The 25305-nt window shown below is 37.1% G+C and overlaps 2 protein-coding genes across 4 annotated transcripts; one reads left to right on the top strand and one right to left on the bottom strand.

Annotated features, from left to right (window-relative positions):
* Window positions 1-25305, bottom strand: LOC109806400 (proline-rich family protein). 3 transcript variants are annotated; one of them, XM_083065891.1, is made up of 8 exons: window positions 24805-25305; window positions 24182-24237; window positions 24046-24091; window positions 14383-14460; window positions 7100-7252; window positions 3768-3878; window positions 3404-3483; window positions 1-348 (listed from the first exon to the last, which is right to left on the bottom strand). In XM_083065891.1, the coding sequence occupies exons 1-8, from the start codon at window positions 25198-25200 to the stop codon at window positions 240-242; spliced, it is 1029 nt and encodes a 342-aa protein (XP_082922017.1). In that variant the 5' UTR covers window positions 25201-25305; the 3' UTR covers window positions 1-239. The 3 variants fall into 3 exon arrangements, with proteins under 3 accessions (XP_082922017.1, XP_082922016.1, XP_020224377.1); XM_083065890.1 differs by having other exon boundaries at window positions 24796-25304; XM_020368788.3 differs by lacking the exon at window positions 7100-7252 and having other exon boundaries at window positions 24796-25295.
* LOC109806216 (uncharacterized) lies at window positions 19414-20429 on the top strand. Its single transcript, XM_020368591.3, has 3 exons — window positions 19414-19582; window positions 19666-19784; window positions 19866-20429. Exons 1-3 carry the CDS (start codon window positions 19414-19416, stop codon window positions 20427-20429), a joined length of 852 nt encoding a protein of 283 aa, XP_020224180.2.

The raw sequence follows: 25305 nt of genomic DNA, 5'->3' as shown, positions 1-25305 counted from the left end.
TAAACAATGGTCTAGGCAGTGATTTCTGAGTCATTGCTATTCATTCAACCTCTAACTATTGCCAATTTCCTGGTCAAAGACCAGACAAAGTAGAATCTGTGGAGAAAAGTTGTAAAATCTCTGCATTTTTAATCAGTTTTATACATTTGATATAATAATGAACCACAAATATAATATTGAATCAAGTACAAGCCTGTTAGAGTCATGCAATAACCTTGATGTCTGAATAGTCAGCAAGGTCAGTTACCAGTAGCTGTGTCATTTCTACACTGTTCAATGGCTGGAGGAAGCAAAAGCCTAAGCCTACTTCTGTACCTTGTGATGCGTTGTAACCGTTCTTCTCTTAAACTGCATGCAGCAAAGAGTAAAAACAACATTGTTAATCTATTTATTCCATCTTGAAGCATGGTATATAATAAAAAAAGTGTGCGTGCACGCTTTCCAAAACCATTGTTATAAGATTTAGTGTAAGGAACATCCCCATGGCATAATTCTTTTGGGATCCATACTCTACCCAAAGGTACAAACAGCTTTCAAGTTCAAAGAAAAAATAAATAAAATGGTGGTATATGTAACAAGGCTGGGTCAAATATGAAGCAAAAGAAAAATATGCTTATGCTTAAAAACAATCTATTTTGACACTACAATTAAGATTATGACAAAAAATAAGCTACATCCTGAAAAGTTAACGGGGAAAATTCAAATTTTCAAGATGACTAAGCATCACACCATCATTCACATGGACTAGATTTATAACCAATATAATGTGTTTGTTTTATTGTTAGCCCACATTCCTAGGCAACTAAACAGAATGTCAAGGAAAACTTTCAAATGAAAGTGCATTTGCTTTCTCCAAACTGAAAATCAAACACTCATAGTCTTTATAAAGTGTGAAGAGCCCTTTGTAAATATATTTTGTAGGATTGAGTTGTATCTGAAATTCAAATTCTAAGACAATTTACAGAAAACAGACAAGGGAAAAAATTAATTTTAGAACTGAAAATTTGCATATGCTAGAAGAAACTCGTTTCAACAGGGTTTAAATATGAATAATATCATCATCAAGTCTTTTATACTATCATCCAGCAATATTGCGGTACAAGAATAAAACAGTTAAAACTTCCTAGGCAGCGGTTGAAATAGTCAAACTTGATAGTGTAAAGTGTTTTAAATTAACACTTGGTCAATTAAAAACAATGGCAAATAGGACCGTGGCAAACAAGTTAGCCATATAAAAGTGCCAAGTTTAAATTGATTTAAATGTCGAGGGAATAAATTCTATTGGATCAATATGAAATTACAAGAAGTCCTTATTATTGCATGCCATCAAAGGTAAAAGAGATCATTACAGACTTGCAGCCTGTTTGAATAGATTCATTTTCACTGCAAACAGAAGCTCTTCAGTTCCCAAGACACATTTAACAAGAGAAAGAAGGAGCTCTTCCACTGACACAGTCGTGGTCATCAAACAGTAAAACAAACAGGCACTTAATTGAGCCCTTTGTTTCTTCTGTCATATAGTGGACCTTCAAGAGACATGTATTTGAGAGAAGAAAAAGCACGTTTTATTCCAATACTTTGATAAAGAGAAAATTTTCCATTCCATTGTAATTAGTTATTACTATTTTTAGAATTGCATTTATGTTTATAAGGTGGTAAATATGTAAAGTGCATGAAATCTCTTATACAATAATGTTTAAACCACAAATGAAGACCATATTGGAAAACCAAAGGCATTTTTAGCAAATATTGTGTGATATTTAAATAATTTTATGATTTTATGATTCTATATGGGCTTCTCGTCTCCTAGTATTGAGAAAAACCCAAGTCTCACATCGACTAGAGATTAGGCAATTGAATAATATATAAGTGGAAAGCAACTCTCACCTTATAAGCCAGTTTTGTAGGGTTGAGTTAGGCTTAATCCACTATTCTAATATGGTATCAGAGCTATCCTAGATTCTTAAAAATAAGTCACCCACCATTGATACATGCATCATAGGCATGAGGGGTGTATTGAGAAAAAAAACTCAAGTCCCGCCAATCCTAGATTAAAAAGGGCCACCCACCATTTATCCACGTACCAAGCCCAATATTGCTGGACGTGAGGGGGTGTATTGGGAAAAACCCAAGTCCCACATCGACTAGAGATTAGACAATTGAATAGTATATAAGTGTAAAGCAACCTTTACCTTATAAGTCAGTTTTGAAGGGTTGAGTTAGGCTTAATCCACTATTCTAAGACCTAGCAAAATCCATATGCTATGTGCAATATTACAAGAGAGCTACGTGGCAGACTTTAATATCCGATCAACATGGACCTTCTAATATCCATGTCAAAACTCAAAAATTGGAAGGATTTATGACAGTTGTAATGTAGCTTTTCAATTTCACATAACTTGTATGGTTAATCTACAACATTCAGTGGATAGCTATATTTGATAACTTATAATGTACTGTCAACCAAGGTTGTCGAAATTAAGATCCTACATGAGGTAGTAAAAGGAGGGAAAATCATAAAGTGTGAAAGCATACCATGGATCGTAAGATCCTACTAAAAATATAAAAATAGGATAACTTAAGAAGTCTGCTAAAATTCAATAATTTAGATATTTATCTTTTAGTCATTCTATTATCAATATCTTAATTATATTTTATATTTGACAATGATTATGGAAAGAAAATATGAGGAAGAAAAAATATCAGACAGAAACAACCAAAATCAGAGGTTATTTCCATAACAAGCCCAAAGTGAGCTTCAGAAACAACCAAAACACACTTATCTGGTCCACAGAAACCAAAGTGATCTTAGGGCGAGGGTTAGAAACCAACATAAAAAAGGAAATAAAAAATAGACAAGGCCCACTATCAAATGTTAAAATGGGGAGAAAAGAAAATTCAAAACAAGCAAGGTGTCAAATTCAGAAAAGAAAAAATGTTGTGAACTTGTGGTGTGTAGGAGAGGAAAAGGAGTCAAAAATCAGTCAGCTGAGTGGGATGAGAGAGGGTCTTCAACTAGCAAAAGCATGGGGATCTTATGAGCTAGCGAATTTGATCATCAACCCTGGTACAATCACACTCTAAAGCAATCCTACACTGAATCGAGAATGGAAGCCATCCAAAACTCAAAGGATCTAATGATATTACGAGAAAAATCACAATTTTGGTATCCTTGCTGTCAACTCGGTCTTGCAATGTTCTGACCAAAAGTCATGGATTCAAAATTTCACAAACTGTATGGTAAATGGTTAATCTACTACATTCAGTTCATAGTTTCATGTTACAATTTATAATGCATTTTCAACTCAGTCATGCAATGTTCTTATGTGTTGGGACAAGTCACATGTAGATGATGAATAAATATACCAGAAGGTGAAAGGGAGGGTTAAAAGATAAAACTTACCGTGCTCTAACCTTTTTGGCACGTTTAATATGCATTTTCAATAGATCTTGAGGTGATAAGTGCTCAACAGACTGCTCATTCTGAAAGCAGTGATGATTAGAAAATAGGAGCAGTGATGATTAGAACATAGGATATGGATTAATAAGGTTGAAATCTTGACAGAAAATAGAATCTAAGTGAAAGAAATGAAATTTCAACAGAAAATTGTTTTCAAAAGAAAAAATCTGGATGAGAACCACACTATTCTACAAAACATAACACCAGTTGTGTCAAAGAAATATCTATTTCCCGTGTTATAATAAGGACTTCACTTTCACAAATTACTTGATTGCTTTAAAATAGGTAGTTAACCAGAAAACCCAACCTCTTCCTGCTCATCTTCTTTTTCATCTTCTTTCTTGTTTGACAGATAACTAGCTACCATAGAAGCAGGCAATGGTTTAGGAAGTCCCTTCATCACATCTTTCTGCTGTGGCTGCCAATTACAAAGAAACATATCATAAGAAATAAATAACACATTAAAATAAACAGATGCATATAAAATATTCATCCACCAACACCAAGTCATTGTCAATAACATCCTAATACTTTAACAAAGGAAGAAAGCATATTTGTCATATTATTTGTAACCAATTTTAAGACTACATAGCAAATAGATCATCCCCAGAAATCATAAGCTTCTAAATAAAACCTAGTAAACTCCAGGTTAGGATCCAATTGGGACTTGGAGATGGTCATGGAGGTCGCTTCAGTGTCAAGTTTCCAATAAATTTGGCTACATTGCTGCCAATTGCTATCATTGTTATGATCTCAAGTATGTTGCTCAAAGCAATTTCCAGCCTCAAAACCAGTTCACTCAATGAATTGTGGTCAGCAACATGCACCAATGCAACCTATCTTTCCATCACAAATTCAACCTCAACAGAGGCATAGCAGATGCTTATGCTCAGCCAACCCAATTTCAGACTTCAACATCTGTTAATGTCCATCTTATTTTTCTTTTGTCTCCTCTTTGGGTTTTGTGTCTATTCCCAAGTCTGCAGGTGAAGTCATTACTAATCCCCACTAGCACCAAATAGTGTTGGATGAGATGGAAACTTTACACACTAGTGGTACTTGGGAACTTGTCCCCTTACCTCACAACAAGACTATTGTTGGTTGTTGGGTTTATATGGTGAAAAATTGGACCAAAAGCTCACTTGGTGGCAAAGACTACCCAAATTTTTGGTCTTGATTATGGGGATAGCCGAAATTATTTCCGTTCACCTATTCTTGTTAAGGCTGCCATGTGTCACTGGCTTCCTCACCAGTTGTAAATCAATAATGTCTTCTAGCATGGTGAACTGCAGGAAGAGGTTTATATGGATTAGTCACCATATTTTACAATTTCAAGTGACTCTTAACTTGTTTGTCAACTTCATCATTCTCTCTATGCCTTGAAGCAGCCTACTTGTGCCTAGTTTGGCTACTTCAATTGTGTCTTGCTAACGTTTGGCATGACTTGTGAGGTTGATCATTGTGTTTTCCATCCACTCTTTGGCTGGGCAATGCATTTATCTTATCATCTTTGTTGATGACATGGACAATATCCAACAACTCAAGTCCCACCTCTTTAATTAGTTTCAGAAGAGTTGGAACCTCTATTTAAGTTGTCCAATCGTCCTCTAACATTGCTTTTTTCCAACAAAAATATGCTCTAAACTTTTTGTTTGCGACGGGTATGCCTAATTGTCATCTCTACAATACTCCTATGGATCCCAGTGTCAAGCCTCTCACGAGGAGTTAGGGGGGTGGTGGTGGTGGAAGAGGGGCTATTGAAAGACTTAGGAAGATATTGATGTCTTGTGTGCAATCTTAACTATCTAACTATCACTAGACCTAATATCATAGTAGTCAATCCCGGATAGCGGCGCGGAGCGGCCGACCCTAAAACTGGGATAGCGGGATGACGCGGAGCGGGATAACCGCTATTTAAATATTAATTTATATATATTAAATAATTAATAATATATATATAAAAGCTAAAAAAACAAAAATAATTAATAATATATATATATATAGAATCAGAAATTAAAAAAAATATGCTGCTGAAATAGAAATAGAATTTTCTGAAATTAAAAATAAAATTTTCTGAATTAAATTTAATCAGAAATTAAAAATAAAATTTGCTGAATTAAATTTAATCAGAAATTAAAAATAAAATTTTCTGAATTAAATTTAATCAGAAATTAAAAATAAATTTTTCTGAATTAAATTTAATTAGAAATTAAAAATTAAATTTGCTGAATTAAATTTAATCAGAATTTAAAAATAAAATTTGTTGAATTAAATTTAATCAGAATTTAAAAATAAATTTTGTTCAATTAAATTAAATCAGAAATTAAAAAAAAATCAGTTGAAATAATTTAATAAATAATTAAAAAAAATATGTTGTATGTTGCATAAAAGGCATCCTCGAAGGAGAATAGAAGGAGAATAGAAGACAAACGCGCGTCGGAGCTTTCGCCACGTCGGAGCTGCGTCGGACCTGGAGGCGTGTCGGAGTCCGAGGTGCGTCGGAGCTGGAGGCGCGTCGGCGATGGAGGTGCGTCGGAGCCGGAGTTCGTTGGAGCTGCACGCTGCATGCACGATAGCCAGAGAAGAAGAAAGGGAGAGACGAAAGGAGGGGTTTGGTTTGGATGAGTCTGAAATCGCGAGAGGGAAAGGGAGGATTAGGGCAAAAAAACCCCATTGAAAAGACCGACTTACCCTTAATGAAGGGTAAGTCTGAAATCGCGCCGCGATTCCGCGATTTGGGCTCCGACGCGGCCGCTCCAGCCGCTACACAAATCCGCTCCGCTCCAGCAGCCAGATTGCGGGGTGAGGCCGCTTCGCTCCGGAGCGCAGCGATAGCGGCCGCTCCGGCCGCTATTGACTACTATGCCTAATATCACATTTGCAATAAGTATTGTAAGTCGATTTCTAAATGCCCCTTGTGAAGTTGTGATAGTCATTGGATTTGGGATGTTATTGTTCGTATTCTTTTCTATATAGAAAATGCACCATGACTTGAACTATTATATGAAGATAAAAGCAATGCCAAAATTATGTTATTTTGATGCGGATTGGGTAAGTTATCATTAGATAGGAGATCCACTACTCAATATTGCGTTTTTATTGGAGGTGTTGAGAATAATGGTGAATGGAGAGAACATATTCCTTGTGTATTGCAAAGCAAAAGATGTGTTTATATACAAGTAGTGGGCCTAGGCCCATAAGATAAAACTATATCTAACACTCCCTAGGATACCCTAAAAAGACACATTTGTGAGACCTAGGATACCCTAAAAAAGACACATTTGTGAGACCGAGCGGAGAGTTTGTCAAGACCAGGACTGTGATTATGGACAAAACATGTAGATCCAAAGACGCGAAAGAGGTAGAGGGTGGAGAGGTTGAGTGGGAAATAAAATAGAGTGAGGTATTTGATTGTTGAGGACAGAAGATGGCATTCGATTGATGAGATAGCATGCGATGAGAACAGCATCACCCCAAAAAGGTTGAGGAACGTGACCATGAAGTAAGAGGGTGCGAGTGAACTAAAGCAAAAGGAGACAACGCTCGGTTGGGGACACTCGGAGAAAAGGAACTACGACTATGTTTGCCTAACTGACACGACTCACGCGACAAATGAGACAACTTAAATAGACATGGTACAAGGTGTTGAAGCTTGGCCAGGCTAGGATGACCCAATTGAGCATGGATGAGGGAAGGGGAATCCGCCACCAAACCAACAGGAGCAGAGGTGCGTAGGTGATAAAGGTCATGAGACTCACATCCGGTGCCAATCATCCGTCCCGAACTCCAGTCCTGTAAGAAAACAGAATCTTTAGTAAAAGAGACAAGACAATCAAGAGAGCGAGTAAGACGACTAAGGGATAATAAATTAAAGGGAGACTCTGGAACATAAAGAACATTGTCAATGGAGAGAGAAGGAGAAAGATGGACAGTACCAACACCATGAGATGTGGCGCGAGAGCCATTAGCCATAGTGATAGAGGGTAAATAAGCAGAGGTAGAAAGAGAGGAGAAAAGAGACCGATTACCAGAAATATGATCAGTAGCACCAGAATCTAGGACCCAAGGGCCAAGAGAGGTGGAGTGAGTGAGACCAACAAATGAAGGGCCTGTGTGCGCAACAGAAGCAGTGGAATTAGAAGCTTGACGTTCCTCATACAATTTAAGGAAGTCATTGAAGAGAGCTGGAGGTCCAGAGCCAGAACTATCAGAAGGGGTAGCACCAGATGCCGTAGAAACAGGAGAGGCAGTGTGGCCAACAGCAGTAGCAAGAAGAAGAATACAATGGCAAAATCCAACATCGAAGCTAAATACACATGATATGACTAATTTTGGTGACATTCAAGATACTAAACTAGCTTGAAAGCTTCATTGATTTTTGTCAAGCACTCACTCTAAGTCAACTCTTGCTAGACCTTTAGACTACAAATATATTACACCTACAACGCATAGCATGGATAGATTTCCCACTGTATCCACACACACACCACCTTGTTTTCTGTGGGACAATAAGAATGGCCATCCCAATTCAATTATACTCTCCAATGTTTTGAAATATGCAAAATTTTAAATTCTAAAAAAACGAAAGTGGATTTTTATGTAGCATGCTACAAGAGCAAGTCTCATAAACTACCATTTCACCCATCTTCCTCCATATACTTTGAAGTTTAAACCTTTACCATTGATTTTTGCGATTTGTGGGATCCATCCCAAGTGCAATTTTCCAAAGGATATCATTACTATGCTCATTCATTGATGCATTATAGCAAATATACTTGGATTTATTTTATAAAACAAAATTCAGAAAATCTAAATATCTTCAAACAATTTAAAGTTCTTGTTAGCTATAACTTAACAAGAAAAATAAAGAGATTGAAAAAGATTAGTGGGTGATTTCAGACCATTCTCTCAATTCCTCACCTCTTTTTCTTTTGGGGAGGAGGAAGTAACTATGAGATTGGTACAAAGTATCCACTGATGGAAGACCATCCTTGGAGCTTCATGTGGGACCCATCACTAGGTCCATGGTTAAGAGATTGGAAGAGGATAGGGGAGCTAACACCCCTAGAGACATGCTTCTTATGGCTATAGAATATTGATCATTCTCCTAAGCCTTGTTAACATTGAATTTATTTTTATTCCTATTTTGCCCTTGTCTTTAATTTCCCATTTTACCCTTGTATTTTGGGGTACTTAGAATTTAGGATTTATTTTTCTTTGTATTTTTATTTTGCCCTTGTATTTTGGGGTACTTAGAATTTAGGGCTTTAATTCCTAGAGATATGGTGAATGGCCGTGAACATTATGGGATCTATTGGGCTAAGTAGAGCATTGGCCCAAGTGGAAGGGCACCTAGGTTGCATAATCTCGTCATGCACCTAGTTGTAGCTTAACTTAACCCAAAAAGATGCCAACTTGGCCTAGGCGTGTGCGCCACTTTTAGGGTTACATTTAAGTCTCATTTAGAGTGCATTTCCTTCTCATTTTGAAGTGGGAATGATCACTCCATGATGACCTAGCCTTCACACATCCCTAGGGTTATGATCTCACCCATCACTTATAAATACCCTAGGGAGCACCTCATGTAAACACTTTGGAAATCAATATAGAGTGAGCCTTTGAGCCTTTATATTTTCCTTAGTCTCTCTTGGTCTATTTTCGACCAAGAACCCTACCTATCTCCACCTTGAGTAAAAACCCTAGGAGTGGCTTTCATCAACCTTGGACTGAGCCAAACCCTAGAGTGTCTCTTACACCTTCCATCAAACACCTTATCTCCTTCTTCCATCAATGCTAGGAAGGTTTCCATCATCCACCACCAACAATAGTCACTAATCTTCATAAGAGATTGTGAGTGCACACAAGACAAGTATTCCCCTCCCAACATATTCTCTTTCATATCCAAGACTAGGATTCAAATCTTGCACAACTTGGTTAAAGGACACAAGTCGTTACCACTTGTGCCAACCAATGTTGGTATTCCCCACCTCTCTTGTTAACCATCATCACCACACATGTCCTCACTCACTACCAAAATGGTGTAATAGAAAGAAAACATCATCATATAATCAAAATGGGACTCACACAAATCTCAAACCTCTCTTCCCATATCCTTTTAGGATCATGCCTTTCACACAATAATCTATCTAATGAACAAGATACCATCCTCTGCTCTTGTCATTCCATTTCTTTACTCACTATTTGATAAACATCCTAATTATGCACTCCAAAAGGTGTTTAGTTGTGCTTGTTATCCTCACATTTGACCTTAAACGTCAAACACATTGCAATTTTAATCTACATAGTGCACATTCCTTGGTTATTATCCTCGTGACAAAGGCTTCAAGTGTCTACATACCAATGGAAAAAATTTCCATTTACATAGATGTTTGATGAGTCTAAAATCTAAATTCTCCTTTGCTACTAAAACTTGGAACTCCCCCAGTACTCCCCTAATCCTATGACTACTACTAGAGTGCTACCTCTTAGTGTCATGCCTACCACTATGCCTTGTGCAATTCTTGCATCCTTTTCTTCACCTACCTAAGACAAACTTTAACCCTATTTAGAGTACAGCATGTTACTCAACTATTACTTTCTCCCCCTTCTTCTCTTGGGCCCTTACCTTCTACTTCCTAAAGCACCATAAATCCATATTCTTCTTCTCCTTCTTCAGCCTCTCAATCCTCACAACAACCTCCAAATCCACTCACCCTATGCAATTTCATTCCAAGTTTAGTATTTTCAATCCTCATCTTAATCATACGCTACTCTATAATGCAGTATTGTTAAATAGCAGCCATGGCAGATTTCAATGGTAGAAAATTGATACAGGCATTTTATGGCGGCAGAATAGCAAGTTTCACATGGCAACCGTCATACCTATGGCAACCATGGGGACTATAATGTTTGTGGCAAAAAAAAAGGAAAAAGGGAAGTAAAAGGGTTGGGTCATGTACCTAAACCCAAGTAAAGCCTTCAAATTGTTTGCACTCCACTTGCTTCTCATCTTATAATAGTCTTTGTCTCAAATGAGCCTATTAGCGAACTTCAACAGTTACCCTCCACGCTCTGAAGCTTTACTATTTGATACAAAGTTTGACTTGTTGCTACAGATGTTCATCAATATTTTGATTGTAATTATTCAAAAACTTCTTCTCTAGTGATAAGATCTATTACTACTAGACTTATTATCACCTTAGCCCTCACAAATCATTGGCATATTCACAAATTGATGTAAACAATGCATTTTTGAATGGTCTATTAGAAGAGGATGAATACATGGTTCAACCATTAGGCTTTGAATATAGAAACTCAGATCTTGTCTACAAATTACAAAAAACTATCTATGGTCTTAAGTAGGTACTTGGTATGAAAGAATCACTAAAACTCTCGCTAGGTTTGTTTGGCAATGTTCAAAACAAGTGCAATCCTTTTCTATTAGTGCTCAAGACTAGTAGTAAGGCCAAAATATAATATATAGGTAAATGGTAACTCTCACCATACAAGCTAGTTTTGTAAGGTTGAGTTGGCCCAAACCCACATTGTAAGATGAAAATAGAGTATATAAGTGAGAAGCAACCTCACCTTACAAGTCAATTTTATAGGATTGAATTAGAACCAAAATCTACATTCTAAGATGGTATCAAATTCTATCCTAAATCAATTAACCGGTCACCTACCATATTATTCACACACCAAGCCTAATAGTCCTAGGTGTGAGGAAGTGTATTAAACAAAAACTCAAGTCTCAAATTGGCTAGTGATAAGGCCAAAATATAGTGTATAAGTGGAAGGCAACTCTAACCTTACAAATAAGTTTTGTAGGGTTTATTTAGGCCCAAAACCCACATTCTAAGAGAATATATTATTCTAAAACACATACAAATTAAATTTCAGACAGCTATCACTCAACTCCATTCAGTTTTTGCTTTCAATCAACTAAGGGATCTTGACTATTTTCTAGGCATTGAGGTCAAAGACTTCAAAAATGGTTCTCCCCTCTTATCTCAAACCAAATATATCATAGATTTGCTAGATACAACTAGTATGTCAGAGGCCAATGGAACTTCCAATCCTTTACCAGGACAGGGACAAATGAAGCTATCCAAATATGGTTCTGAACATGTAATTGATCTTGTTTTGCATATATCTGCTGTCGGTGCTTTGCAATGTATAATAGTAAGTAACAAGACCTAAATTGGTTACAATGCAGCAACGTTTGCCAATTTATGGCACAACCCTTGATATAGATCATTAGAGGGCAATAAAAAGAATTTTGCGATACATGAAAGGGACAATCACATATGGTCTCAGTTTGTAACCTATCTTTTCTAAATCTTAGTCTACTATATGCCTATTGTGATGCATATTGGACCTCTCATTGATGACCAAAGATCCACATCTAGTGAGTGCTTGTTTCTTTGTCCAAATTTAATTTCTTGGCGGTCCAATAAACTCTAGTAGCTAGATCAAGCGTTGAGGCAAAGTACACAAGTCTTGCCACCACTACCATCAAAATCCTGTGGATTCACTGATTCAGCCTCTTCTACAAGAACTAAGGAACGATTGAGCCACATTTATCATTTAGTGTGACAATCAAAGCACTATTGCCTTGAGTCACGACCCTGTTTTGAGAACCATAACCAAGCATATGGAGCTGGACATTTATTTTTGTTCAAGAAAAGGTTTTAGCTCACTCTTGGATTGTCTCTTGTGTCCTTCTCAAGACCAAATAGGTGATATCCTCACCAAGCCCATGTCCAAGAACAGATTCTACTACTTGAGAGACAAACTCTAGGTCATTGATCATTATAAATCACCCTGAGTTTGTGGGGGGAGTGTTAAAGCATACAACCTAACGTATATACTTGTTAGCTTTCTTCTTGACTACTTTTATAATAGCGACTCTTTAGTATGCTATCTTTCTCTCCATCCGCAACTCTGTCAGTTAGCTTTGTGTTACACCAATGTTGAGTTAGCAAAGTCAGTAGCTTGTTCTACACTCTTCTCAAAGTCTACCTACTTGCATATAAATTTGTACACTCTTATAGCTGATTAATATATGAAGAATACAATTTCATTTTCAATTTTCTTACTCTTGAAACCTTCACATTCTAATATCTAGTGTTAAGTGCTTTGACATTAACTATCCATACAACTTCCTCAAATGATTTGGCTCCAAAAAAGTTAGTTTTAGATGATTTTAATTAAATTCAAATTCAAGTTTATCTGAGAAAGGTATATCCTAGTCACAATTTTTAAACCCAGACTATGTGTTCCAGTTAAACTTGTAATCAAGTGAACAGGTTATAAGACCCTAGTCTATAAAGCCTGGATACTCCAAAAATGGAAAAGAATAAGTATTATACCCGTGCTAGATACTCATACTCCTTAGATACTTTCAAAAAGGTATCTGAAACATATCTAATCCTTTTTATTTATTTTTTAACCTTTTTTTCCTCAAATACTTCCTAGATACTTCTAGATATGTAATTGAAAAGTATCCAAAAAATCATTTCTTTAGCTTTTTGTACAATCATTTTTTTGTCATGCTATGAAAGGAATTGGGGTACATACTCTTTTATTCATTCTTTGAAGAAAAACAAAATGGATTGAAAAGGATAGAAGATTTGGCTTATGTGCATTTCAACCTTCAACTTTTGTTCATTCTTAGAATAGTGGATTTGAGCCTAACTCAACTCTACAAAACGGACTTGTAAGATGAGAATTGCTCTCCACTTATATATTCTTTAATTTCCTTATCTCTAATTAAGCTCAAATCCACTATTCTAAGATGGTATCAAATCTATCTTACATCATTAAAAAAAGGTTCACCTATCCTAGATCATTAAAAAGGGTCATCCACCATTTATCCACGTACCAAGCCCAATAGTACTGGATGTGAGGGGGTGTATTGGAAAAAACCTAAGTCTCACATTGATTAAAGATAAGGCAATTAAAGAGTATATAAGTGGAGAGCAATCCTCAATCCTCACCTTATAAGCCAGTTTAGTAAGGTTAAGTTAGGCTCAAATTCACTATTCTAAGATGCATGAAAGATGAAGAGTATAAAAAAAAAAAGACTAGGTTGTGAGACATTAGTAGAGGTATACATCATACACATGATGATGGTGCTAGACTTCTTGATTTGGAAGAGTTCTCTCTTGATGAACCAAACTTTAAAACTATGTTTTTTTCTAGATGATGGTAATAGGAGAGAAGAGAGTGATACAATTACCAGACAGTAATTTAGTAATAATGCTTTTGAGTTATAAGCCATTGTATAGAACCAATATTAGTTTTAAGTTCTACCAAAGATGCTTTTATTAATATAGTTAACTTAATATGGGCAAAACCTGTATTTTTTGTTGTTATGATTACAAATATCTTTTTTGTAAATTATAATCATCATAAATATGAATTAATAAGAAAGAATTAATGTCTCTTTCTTTACCAATATTCTACATCTATATAAATCTTTCTATAAAAGTTTATTGACGTATCATATCCTAAATTTATAAGAAATTGTCATATCCTCGTATCTGTGCCGTATCATACCTATGTCGTACTAAGTATTTGGGCTTCATAGACCCTAGTTCATAGACGGCAGCATTATAAAATCCATGTATTTCATTCAAATTTTACAAAAAAAAATGACTTGATCAAGAATCACCTTTATACATAGGATAAAATACAACCATTCATGAAGTCTCCTCAAATCAAACCTTTTTTAAAATGGAAGTTTAATTATAGCAAAAGTTTGCAATAGTTGATGCTACTTTTATAAATCATCAAAGTATACATGCAATTAGTATCATTTCTTCAACATCAAACTAGAATTATAGAATAACATTTAGCAAGTCATCATATGCTTGAAGTCAAAAGATGATAAAAAGAGGAAGTACAAATATATCTCAAACCTGGCTTTCTTCATTTATTCCATTTCTCAACCATGATCTACAAAGTGCATACAGAGAAGCATCCTCTATTATTCTGACCTAAAAGATTGAAATATAACTTAATTACCACAACTAAAAAACATACAACGGAGAAAGCTAAGATATTAGCTCAAAAGGTACAACTCATTGTCATAACCAACCACTTCAAGTTTATGCATTGAGCTTAAAATATTTAGTTAAAAAACTAACAAGGATGGATATAATATATGAAAATGTTTTGGGGCTTTTCATTCAACCTAGAAGATGGATCATGGACTTATTTTGTTGCACTGTTAGATAAAATCAAGGGAGATAAAAATGTAATAGAGAAGCTTCATTATCATTGTTGCTTACAAATGAATACACGGGTTCAGAATATATAGGGAACCCTTCCTAAAATACAACAGAGAGAGAAAAGTGTGAAAACGGTTGTAAAAAGCAACCAGCAGAGAGAGAAAATCATAGAGGTGGCTGAACAGATGTCCACTAAAAGATTCTGAAGATATCCTAAAGATATAACAGAATGCAAAAAGTAAATAAAGGCTAACAAACAAATATTCCCTTTTTTGTTGTAATTTTATATACACTAACAGCCCCCCTCAAGCTCAAGGTGGAGGTTTGTCACAAAAACTTTGCACGTTGAGTTTGCCCCTAAGAACTTCAAATTGAGTAGCAGACAGTGGCTTAGTAAGAAGATCAGCCCATTGATCGAGAGCGGGTATGTGATAAACCAGAAGTTGCTTGGAGAGAACTTTGTCACGAACAAAGAACACATCAATCTCCATGTGCTTTGTTTTGCTGTGGAAGACAGGATTGTGGGCAATGGCCACTGCACTTTGATTGTCACAGAGCAAAGTAGGTGTAGATAAGGGAATCTGAAGTTCCTGCAGAAGAGCTTGAATCCAAGTTAACTCAGTAACTCAGTAGAAGCTCGAGCTATACTACGATATTCAACTTCTGTGCTAGACCGAGCAATAACACGTTGTTTCCTGGACCACCAAGATATCAAATTGGGTCCAAAAAAGATAGTAGAACCAGAAGTGGACCTCCTGTCATCAATATCAGAGGCCCAATCAGCATCACAAAAAGCAGTAAGAGAGATGGGACCGTCTACAGCAGCAGGTTGCATATGAAGACCATAAGAGAGTGCCTTTTAAATACTTTAGGATTCGTTTGACAGCCACCCAGTGAGAGTCAAGAGGATTAGCCATGAATTGACAAACTTTGTTAACAGCAAAACTAATTTCAGGTCTTGTGAGTGTAGCATACTGTAAGGCACCAACAACAGATCTAAAAAGAGTGGGATCATGAAAGAAGTCAGTCCCAGACCTGGACAATTTGCAGTTAGAGAACATAGGAGAAGGAGCACCATGAGCTTCAGCCATATTGGTTTTAAAGAGAAGATCCCGAATGTACTTGCTTTGAGTCAGAACCAGAGATTTGTCAGGCAAGTATTTAACCTCAAGACCTAGAAAGTAATCCAAGCTTCCCAATTGCTTTAAAGAAAAAATGGAGTCAAGTTGATTGGTGATTTGGTGAATGAGGGAAGAAGAGCTGCCAGTGATAATGATGTCATCCACATAAACTAGAATAAAGATGGTATGAGTTTGATGTTTGTACCAAAACAGAGATGGATCACACTTACTAGCTTGAAAACCAAACTGAGTAAGAGTCAATTTCAGTTTGTCAAACCACTGTCGAGGGGCTTGTTTCAAGCCATAGAGAGCCTTGTTGAGCTTGCAAACCAGATTCTTATCCTCAGCTTAAAAGCCAGGAGGCTGCACCATGTAAATAGTTTCTTCTAGATTGTCATTCAGAAAGGCATTATTTACATCAAGCTGAAATAGGTCCCAGTTATGGGTGAGAGCAAGAGTGATAATGATTCGAATAGTTATAGGTTTAATAACAGGAGAAAATGTCTCATGAAAATCAAAACCATGCACTTGATGAAAACCTTTTGCAACCAGCCGAGCTTTGAGCTTATCTATAGAGCCATCAGCATTTTCCTTGACTCTGAAAACCCATTTACATCCAACTGCTTTGCGATCAGATGGCAGGGAAACTAAATCCCAAGTATGATTGAGCATTAAGGCATTGTACTCTTGTTGCACAGCAGAGAATCAATTAGGATCAGCAAGAGCTTGCTTAACATTTTTAGGTTCACTGTGAGCCAAGAACAAAGATGGATGTAACCAAGGATTATGAAAGCTAGATTTAGACCGGGTTTGCATGGGATGGTTATTAATGGTTCTAGGAATACTTGTAGTGTCAGAGGAAGAGGTAGGAGAAGAGACATTATGTGAGGAAGACTCATGAGAAGAAGGAGACACATTTTGTGAAGAAGACACTGTAGGATTGATTGATACACCGAGATCACCAATTTGAGAAGACAGAGGAGGCTGCTGTGAGAGAACAGGTGAAGTATTGCAAGGAGGAGACAAATCCGGATTGAGAGTGAAGTATTGACATGGAGAGACATTTTGAGTAGGACTTGGCTGAAACAAATCTGTGTAAGGAAACCTATGTTCATTAAAAATGACATCTTTTGAAATGTAAATCAAGGTTATCAAATAACCGTTATAAAGGCGTTATAACGGTATGGCAGTGCGGTTTCGAGCCTCTCCGCCATTCGCCATCCGAAAAATCACGTTTTATGGCGCCGTCCGCCATTTCCGCTGTGGCGGCCGCCATGGCCGTTTTGAGCTGTTCCGCTATGAAGGTGATGGCGGACGTAAAGGTTTTTGGGCCAGTTTTGGGCTTCAGCGTAGGCCCAATAAGCATGCCCTAAGGGTTTTAGGGTTCATGAATGAGAACGCACGTAGCCACCAGCACTCGCGCAGCTCGACAACCTTCTTCAACCCGTCTCCGTTGACCTTCCTCCGCCATCGCCCACCACTCGCCGGCCACCTCTCCGTCCGACGACCTGAACCGCGGTGGTCCGCGACTCCGAAAACCTCAACCACGACGTGCGCGTGAACAGGAAGAAGGCTGTTCGAAACCTCCTTTGATCACCGTTCACCATCGCCCACCACCCTTTGGTCACGTTTCTCGCCGGCGACCTGAATCGTGGTGGTTTAGCGCTCCGGCGAGCAGCTCCGGTGACGTAAAACCTGAAAGGTTTTATTTTTTTTTTCCTCTGCAATTTTAATCCTCCTTCTTCTTTTATTTTTTCCTACTCAATTTTCTGCAGTTTTTAATCTGCAACATCAATTTTTTTATTGTTTTTCCTCTGCAGTTTTTTTTTTTTTTTGATTAAAGTCCTCTGCAGATTTTAATCTGCAACATGAACTTTTTTATTTAGTTTTTACTATGCAGTTTTAATCTGCAACATCAAATTTTTTTTTTTAATTCTTGTACTAATTGTTTCAATTCAAATCTCTATTTTTTTTTATTGTTCTTATTTTTATTTTTAGGACAATGTCTAGCAATCCTCAAACTCAAAGTCAAACATCCTCAAACTCTGTTAAGAGGACAGATATAGGATGGAAACATTGTCATCCTACCAAAGACAATGATACAAATGAAATTATGTGTAATTATTGTAAAAAAATCATGAAAGGAGGAATTACAAGAGCAAAGCAACATCTAATGGGAAAAAAGGGAAATGTTGCACCTTGTCAAAGTGTTCCACAAGAGGTTAAAGATGAGTTGTGGGCACTTGAGAAAAATAAGAAGATGAAAGAAAGTGAGTCATGTCAAAGAATAATGGAAGATGTGACTTTTGGTAGTGAAGATTATGCATTGGAAGGAGATTTAAGAGAGTTAGAAGTTGAGACACATGAGATCAATGAAAGGAAGAAGGTTGCTACGAAAAAAGGGCCTATTGACCTTTTTTGTAAACGTCCGGAAACAGCAATTGCAAAAAACAAGGAGAAATTGAAGCAAATAAATATAAGAGAGAGTTGTGACAAAGAAGCTACAGCAAGGGTCCACCAATATATAGCCCGGTTTTGGTTTCAAGCTGGACTATCTTTTAACATGATCAAATTGGAGAGCTTTCGTGACATGGTTACAGCTATTGGATCTTTTGGACCGCATTTGCGACCTCCATCTTATCATGAGATAAGAGTTCCACTTCTCCAAAAAGAGATAGAGTATACTGAAAAATTGATGAAGAGTCAAAAGGAACATTGGGCTAGTTTTGGATGTTCCATCATGTCAGATGCTTGGACGGACAAGAAGCAAAGATGCATTATTAATTTTTTGGTGAACTCTTCTGTAGGGACAATGTTCATTAAATCTGTTGATGGGTCTAATTTTGTGAAGACCGGAGAAAAGCTATTTGAATTACTAGACTCTATTGTAGAGGATATTGGGGAGGAAAAAGTTGTCCAAGTTATCACGGACAATGGGAGTAATTATGTTCTTGCTGGCAAGATGTTGGAAGCAAAAAGAAAGAAAATTTTTTGGACCCCATGTGCAGCCCATTGCATAGATTTAATGTTGGAGGATATTGGGAAGCTTCCAAATATCAAGAAAACAATTCAACGGGCAATTTCTCTTGTTGGCTTCATTTATAGCCATTCAAGCACCCTAAGTTTGTTAAGGTTTTATACAAACAAAAGGGAGCTAGTGAGACATGCAGTGACTCGATTTGCAACATCTTTTCTTTCTTTGGAAAGGATCCACCAAGAAAAATCAAATTTAAGAAAGATGTTTGTTTCGGATGAGTGGAATTCAAACAAATTATCAAAAGAAGCAAAAGGAAGAGAAGCATGTAAAACTGTTTTGATGCCTTCTTTTTGGAGGAATGTAGTGTACATACTTAAAGTCATGGCACCGCTTGTAAAAGTACTTAGACTTGTTGATAGTGAGAAAAAGCCAGCTATGGGCTATATATATGAAGCTATGGATAAGGCAAAGGAGGCTATTATGAAGTCTTTCAATAATAATGAGACTAAATATAAAGCCGTGTTTGAAATTGTTGATAGAAGATGGGATGTTCAGCTTCACCGCCCATTACATGCAGCTGGTCATTTTTTGAATCCAGAGATGTATTATGACAATCCTCAAATGGAATTTGATAGTGAGATTATAAGAGGGTTCTATGCAAGCATGAATAAGTTGGTAGGAGATTTGCAAGTGGAGCAAAAAATCATGATGGAGCTACACACTTATAAAGTTGCAGGAGAATTGTTTGGGACTGAACTTGCTGTAGCAATGAGGAAAAAGGTTTCACCGGGTTAGAAACTAAACCTTTAAGAGTTTTAAACTTCTATTCTACTAATTGTTCCATATTTAACACACTTTCTTTTGACTTTATAGCTCAATGGTGGAGACTTTATGGTTCATCAACCCCCAATTTACAACAACTAGCAATAAAGATATTGAGCTTGACTTGTAGTTCATCCGGTTGTGAACGTAACTGGAGCGTCTTTGAGCAAGTAATTAATTTTCTTTTGAAGAGTCTTATTAGTTCCAAATATTTTAAAATGTTTACTTAATTATTTAATTTAATGTTGCAGATTCATACTAAGAGAAGAAATAGGCTTGATCATAAAAAATTACATGACTTGGTCTATGTTAAGTATAATCAAGCACTCATGCGAAGATACAACCTTAAGGATGAAGTTGATCCCATTAGCCTTAATGATATTGATGAATGTAATGAATGGCTGGTTGGAGAGATGGATGGGGATGATGATGATGAAGTTGAAGCTCTAGATGAGAGGGTTTTTGGTGGAAATGATCCACTTACTTGGAATCAAGTTTATGATGTTTCAGGGGTTGGAGAGCCTCTAATGTATACTAGGCGTAACAAAAGGAAGCAACCTCCAAGTGGGGAAGGAGCATCGTCTAAAAAGGGCAAAGGAGTGTTTTCTTCAACTAGGAAAGGAAAAGGAAAAATTGTTGAAGTTGTTGAAGAAGACTCAGAAGATATTAGTGAGGAGTCAGAGGAAGAATTGCCAAATATTAACTTTGACAATTCAGAAGGTGAAGAAGTTGAAGGCTATGCCCCTTTGGCATTCAATGAAGAGAATGATTACATTGAGGAAGAGGAGGAGAATGATGATGATGAGGATGATTAGAACTGAAAAATGCTTTCTGTACTCTTGTTTTTCTATGTTTTTTGGTGTGTTTTAATCAATTATGTTATGAGACAATGAATTATGGTATTGTTATTATGATATTTAAGTATTTAAGTTGATATTATGTTGGTTTTAATTTAGTTTTATTGCTTGTTATTTATTGTTTTGCTGTTTTTTTTTTTGTATATAATATATATATAAATATTTTTTTATATTTTTTTTGTCCGCCATGACGTCCGCCATAGGCCGCCATGGCATCCGCCATAGAGTTATAAAGGATTTTTGGCCTCACCGCCATAGACTGTTATCCGCCATCGATAACCTTGATGTAAATTCGGCTAGAAGAAGAGAGACATTTATAACCTTTGTGAGAGTTTGAGTATCCCAAAAAAAACACTCCTGGGATCTAAAATGAAGTTTATGACTGGCATATGGTCTTAAGAAAGGAAAACAAGCACAACCGAATGTTCTTAAGAATTTGTAATCAGGTGATTTGCTGAATAAAATAGTGAAAGGAACATCAAAATTTAATGCAGCAGATGGCAATCTATTGATAAGATAAACTGCAGTGGTTAAAGCAAAATCCCAAAATTGTAGAGGTAAGGAGGCATGATGAAGGGTGAGGCCAATTTCAACAATGTGTCTATGTTTCCTTTCAACCACACCATTTTGATGATGTGTGTGGGGACAAATCAGTCTATGTTCTATTCCATTTATGGCAAGAAACGAAGTAAAAGCTCTGTATTCCCCTCCCCAATCAGGTTGAACACTTTTAATTTTGGTGTTGAATTGAAGTTCAGCCATAGCCTTAAATTGTTGAAAAACAGAGAGAGTTTCAGCTTTTGATTTTAAGGGATATATCCAGGTGTATTTAGAGAATGCATCAATGAAGGCAACATAGTAAATATAACCAGAAAAAGATGTAATGTGAGATGGTCCCCACAAATCAATGAAAATTAAATCCAAGGGAGCAGAATATACAATTTGAGACGCAGAAGAAGGAAGTCTAGACTTTCCAACACAGCAAGATAAGCAAAATTCAGTAACATATGTATTTGATGGGAGAAGGTTACATTGTGTAAGAACAAGCTTAAGAACATGAGAATTAGGATGACCTAGCCTAGTATGCCACATAGTGGAAGAACTAGATACATCAGAACTTTTTTTTAAATTGAAATTATCTAAAACTGCAGAGGTTGAGACAGCAGACTGAGAAGGTATTTTAGCTGAAGAAAAGACCAATGCTGAGGGACTTTGGAGCTTTAGATTTGGAAAAGAATAAAGCTCATCAACACCAACAATACCTTGAAGAAGAACCTCATTGGTTTCCTGAGATTTGTGGACGCAATGATTAGCATGAAACTCAAAGAAAACACAATTGTCTTTAGCAAACTTACTAACACTCAACAGATTTTTGGTGATAAGGGGAACATGAAGAAGATTATTCAGCTGAAACTTAAATTGAGAGTTAATAGGAGAAACAAAAAAGGAAGAACCAGAACCATTGATTTGCAAACCTTGACCATTTCCTATGAAGATTTGGTCTGGACCATCAAAATGCTCAAGCTGATGAATGTTCTGAGGCTCACCAATAACATGAAACGAAGCACCAGAATCAGGAATCCATGAAGAGTTAGCACCTTCTTGAGAAGTATTAGCAACCATAGCACTTGGTGTGACATTGGCATGAGCATCCTGGCTGGGCTGTTTCTGATTAGGATTCACCCAAGTGTTGGAGACCTTAAGATTTGAAGAAGGAGTGACCTGCACAGGCTACAGTGTGGTAGGATCATACAAAACAAGGGATTTTGCAAGTTGATAATTAACATCAGCTCTATAGAAACAAACATTGGTAGTATGGCCATACTTGAAGCAAATCTGGCACTGGAAATTTGCAAATCGACCACCACGGCCTCTGCCCGAACATCGACCACCGCGACGCCCACTGTGACCACCACCTCTATCTCTAAAAGATTCACCACTAATACTGCCACGAGAATAGCCCTGAGTGTAATTAATAGAAGGAGAAAAAGATTGCTTACGAAACCGGTTAGCTCTTGACTCATGAGCAAGAAGAAGAGCTTCCACTTCAGCAATAGGAGGAGTGACGAACTTGCTTTCAATAACAGAGACCACAGGTGCATATTCTTGAGGCAGACCTTCAAGAACAGCATCAACATATTCTTCAAGTGACACAGCACTCCCAACTCCAACAAGTTCATCAGCAATATTTTTTATTTGAGTCAAAAAGTCACGCATGGATTTACCATCAAGAGTGGTGGAACGCAAATCAATGCAGAGCTGTCGTGCACGAGCTTTAGTTTGAGTATGAAAATACTCATGAACCTTGTCCCACACTTGATAAGAGTGAATGGAGCCAATGACTCGTGAGAGAATGGTCTTTGAGAGCGTCGATTACAGCCATGTGAGAAGCATTTGATCCTGGACCTCCCAGGTTTCATATGCTAGATTAACAATATCATAATCACGATCAGCATCGGTCAAATACCGAGGTGGAATTTGCGGATTAACCACAAACCGTTGAAGTTTGTGGGACTTGATGACTGGTTCGATCTGCTGCCTCCAGTGAAGGTAATTCGAATCATCAAGTTTTTCAGCTATGGAGTTGGAGAAAAATTGTGAAAAGGGAGAGAGATTATTTGACGTTGCCATAGAAGAAATGAGGAAGGAAATTTAGGGTTCTGGTACAGGATCAGAAGGCTCTTGATACCATGTTAGACAAAATCAAGGGAGATAAAAAATTTAATAGAGAAGCTTCATTATCATTGTTGCTTACAAATGAATGCACGGGTTCAGAATATATAGGGAACCCTTCCTAAAATACAGCAGAGAGAGAAAAGTGTGAAAACGGTTGTAAAAAGCAACCAGCAGAGAGAGAAAATCATGAGAGGTGGCTGGACAGGTGTCCACTAAAAGATTCTGAAGATATCCTAAAGATATAACAGAATGCAAAAAGTAAATAAAGGCTAACAAACAAATATTCCCTTTTTTGTTGTAATTTTATATACACTAACATGCACCAAACTAATAGGCTCTTGTTATAACTAATTGGTATATTATCCAAATGATACTTAGGTTAGCACAGTATTCTTTTTACTTTGATGACCTTTTGGGCTCATAATGATACTTACCTTTTTTGTCGCCACTAGGTTCTATTATGTTATTTACTATTTAGTTCTAAGCATATGGAAGTTTAATTTTGATAATGCTTCATTCTTACCATGATTATCATTATTACAAGCACTTATATGAGCTTCATAATCATTAAAGCTATTTTCCACTTATTTCTTTATAAAGCTATACTCCTACACCACACATTTTATAGATATAACATATCTCATAGCTTCTATGACAATTATTCATCCATCTCTAAATTCTGTAGAGATTCCATGAAAGACACGATGTAGGCAGAACATAAGCTCATCGTGCAGATCCCTTTTAACAAAAATTTAAACAAGCAGTTGCAATTGCACACAGCATATTACACCACATACAAAAAGGAACCACGTCATATTAACTGCGAATGAATTCATTATAAACACCATTGTAAGACATACAATGCAAAGGATGTAAAATAAGACAAAAAGAGACTCACTTTTCGATCTCTAACAACAATGTATGTATCATCTCTGCCTTTATCCCTGAGAAACCAATCAGAGATATCAATCCAACTCCATTACCATTCAAAGACATGGCAGAACACCACATAAATATATTTTCAAAAAATTCACCTCATACTCGTGTCTTTACTGCCATTGATATCAGAAACCGCAGACCGAGGAGCAGCCTAAAACCAAACCAAAAACAACGGAATATGAACAATTTGAAAAACAAAAAAACAGCATAAGATTTCCACCACACTACATCAACCAACACCAAAGGTACACTTTCAATTTCAAACCACATCGAATCCAATTGGTACTATCATTAAAATTTAAAACACCACAATATTTAGAATCTCATTAAAAAAAAAAAAAAAAAGGAAAAACCATAATCATCATTTATTCATTCTAACATAAATCACTCTTCCACAAAATTGTAAAACTCCACCAACAAATCTTTGGTTCAAGTGATACTGGACTCGACCATTAAGCAAGGCCTAAGTAACCTACAAGGCAACAACTATTAGTCGTTGGTCTGAGTGGTACTGAACTCGACCCCATTATGCAAGGACACATAACATCACTAAAGGTGACCAGTCAGGCAATAGATACTAGTCATTGGCAAAAAAAAACTGGTAAATATTTCATACTAAAAACGCGGTTATAAAAAAAATATATATATTTATATATATGTATGTATATAAAATTCCAAAATAAAAAAAACGAGTTTTCAAAGTCAGAACCTTCTTAACTGGAGGTGAGGCGGTGGGAGTGGTGGTGGCGTTACCCGCGTGGGGGAACGGCACGTGAGGCACCGGCCTGGTCACGTGCAAGGCGTGGCTGAGATAGTCCAGCGGCATGGTGCGGACGCCGCCGCCGCCGCCGTACATGAGGGAGGGAGGTGGGAACCCGGCGGCGGCGGCGCCGTGATCGGCGGAGGCGAGGCCTCTGACGGCCTTGGGCGCGAAGGGGTAGACGAAGTGGGGGTCGTGGGGTTTGGCCAAGAGAGGGCTTGGGGCGCGAATTGGAAGGGTTTGTTGTTGTGGTTGTTGTTGTTGCGAAGGGTAATGGTGGTGCGAGTGCGCCTGAGGGAGCGGCGATATGGGTCGCGATGCGGCGGTTGTGGCGGCGGCGGGATCCAAGGGCATGGTGGTTTTTGAAGTGGCGAGGGACGATAATTTGAAGAGAGTTGGAGTGAAGAGGAAAAGGAAGCTTTTGAGTTGTTTTGATTGTGGCGTGCGTTTGGGGTTTTA

The sequence above is a fragment of the Cajanus cajan genome, chromosome 10, assembly GCF_000230855.2.
Source record: "Cajanus cajan strain Asha chromosome 10, NIPB_CcT2T_4, whole genome shotgun sequence".
Lineage (NCBI taxonomy): Eukaryota > Viridiplantae > Streptophyta > Magnoliopsida > Fabales > Fabaceae > Cajanus > Cajanus cajan.
The sequence above is the reverse complement of the archived record's forward strand: the minus strand, read 5'-3'. Positions and strand labels throughout refer to the sequence as shown.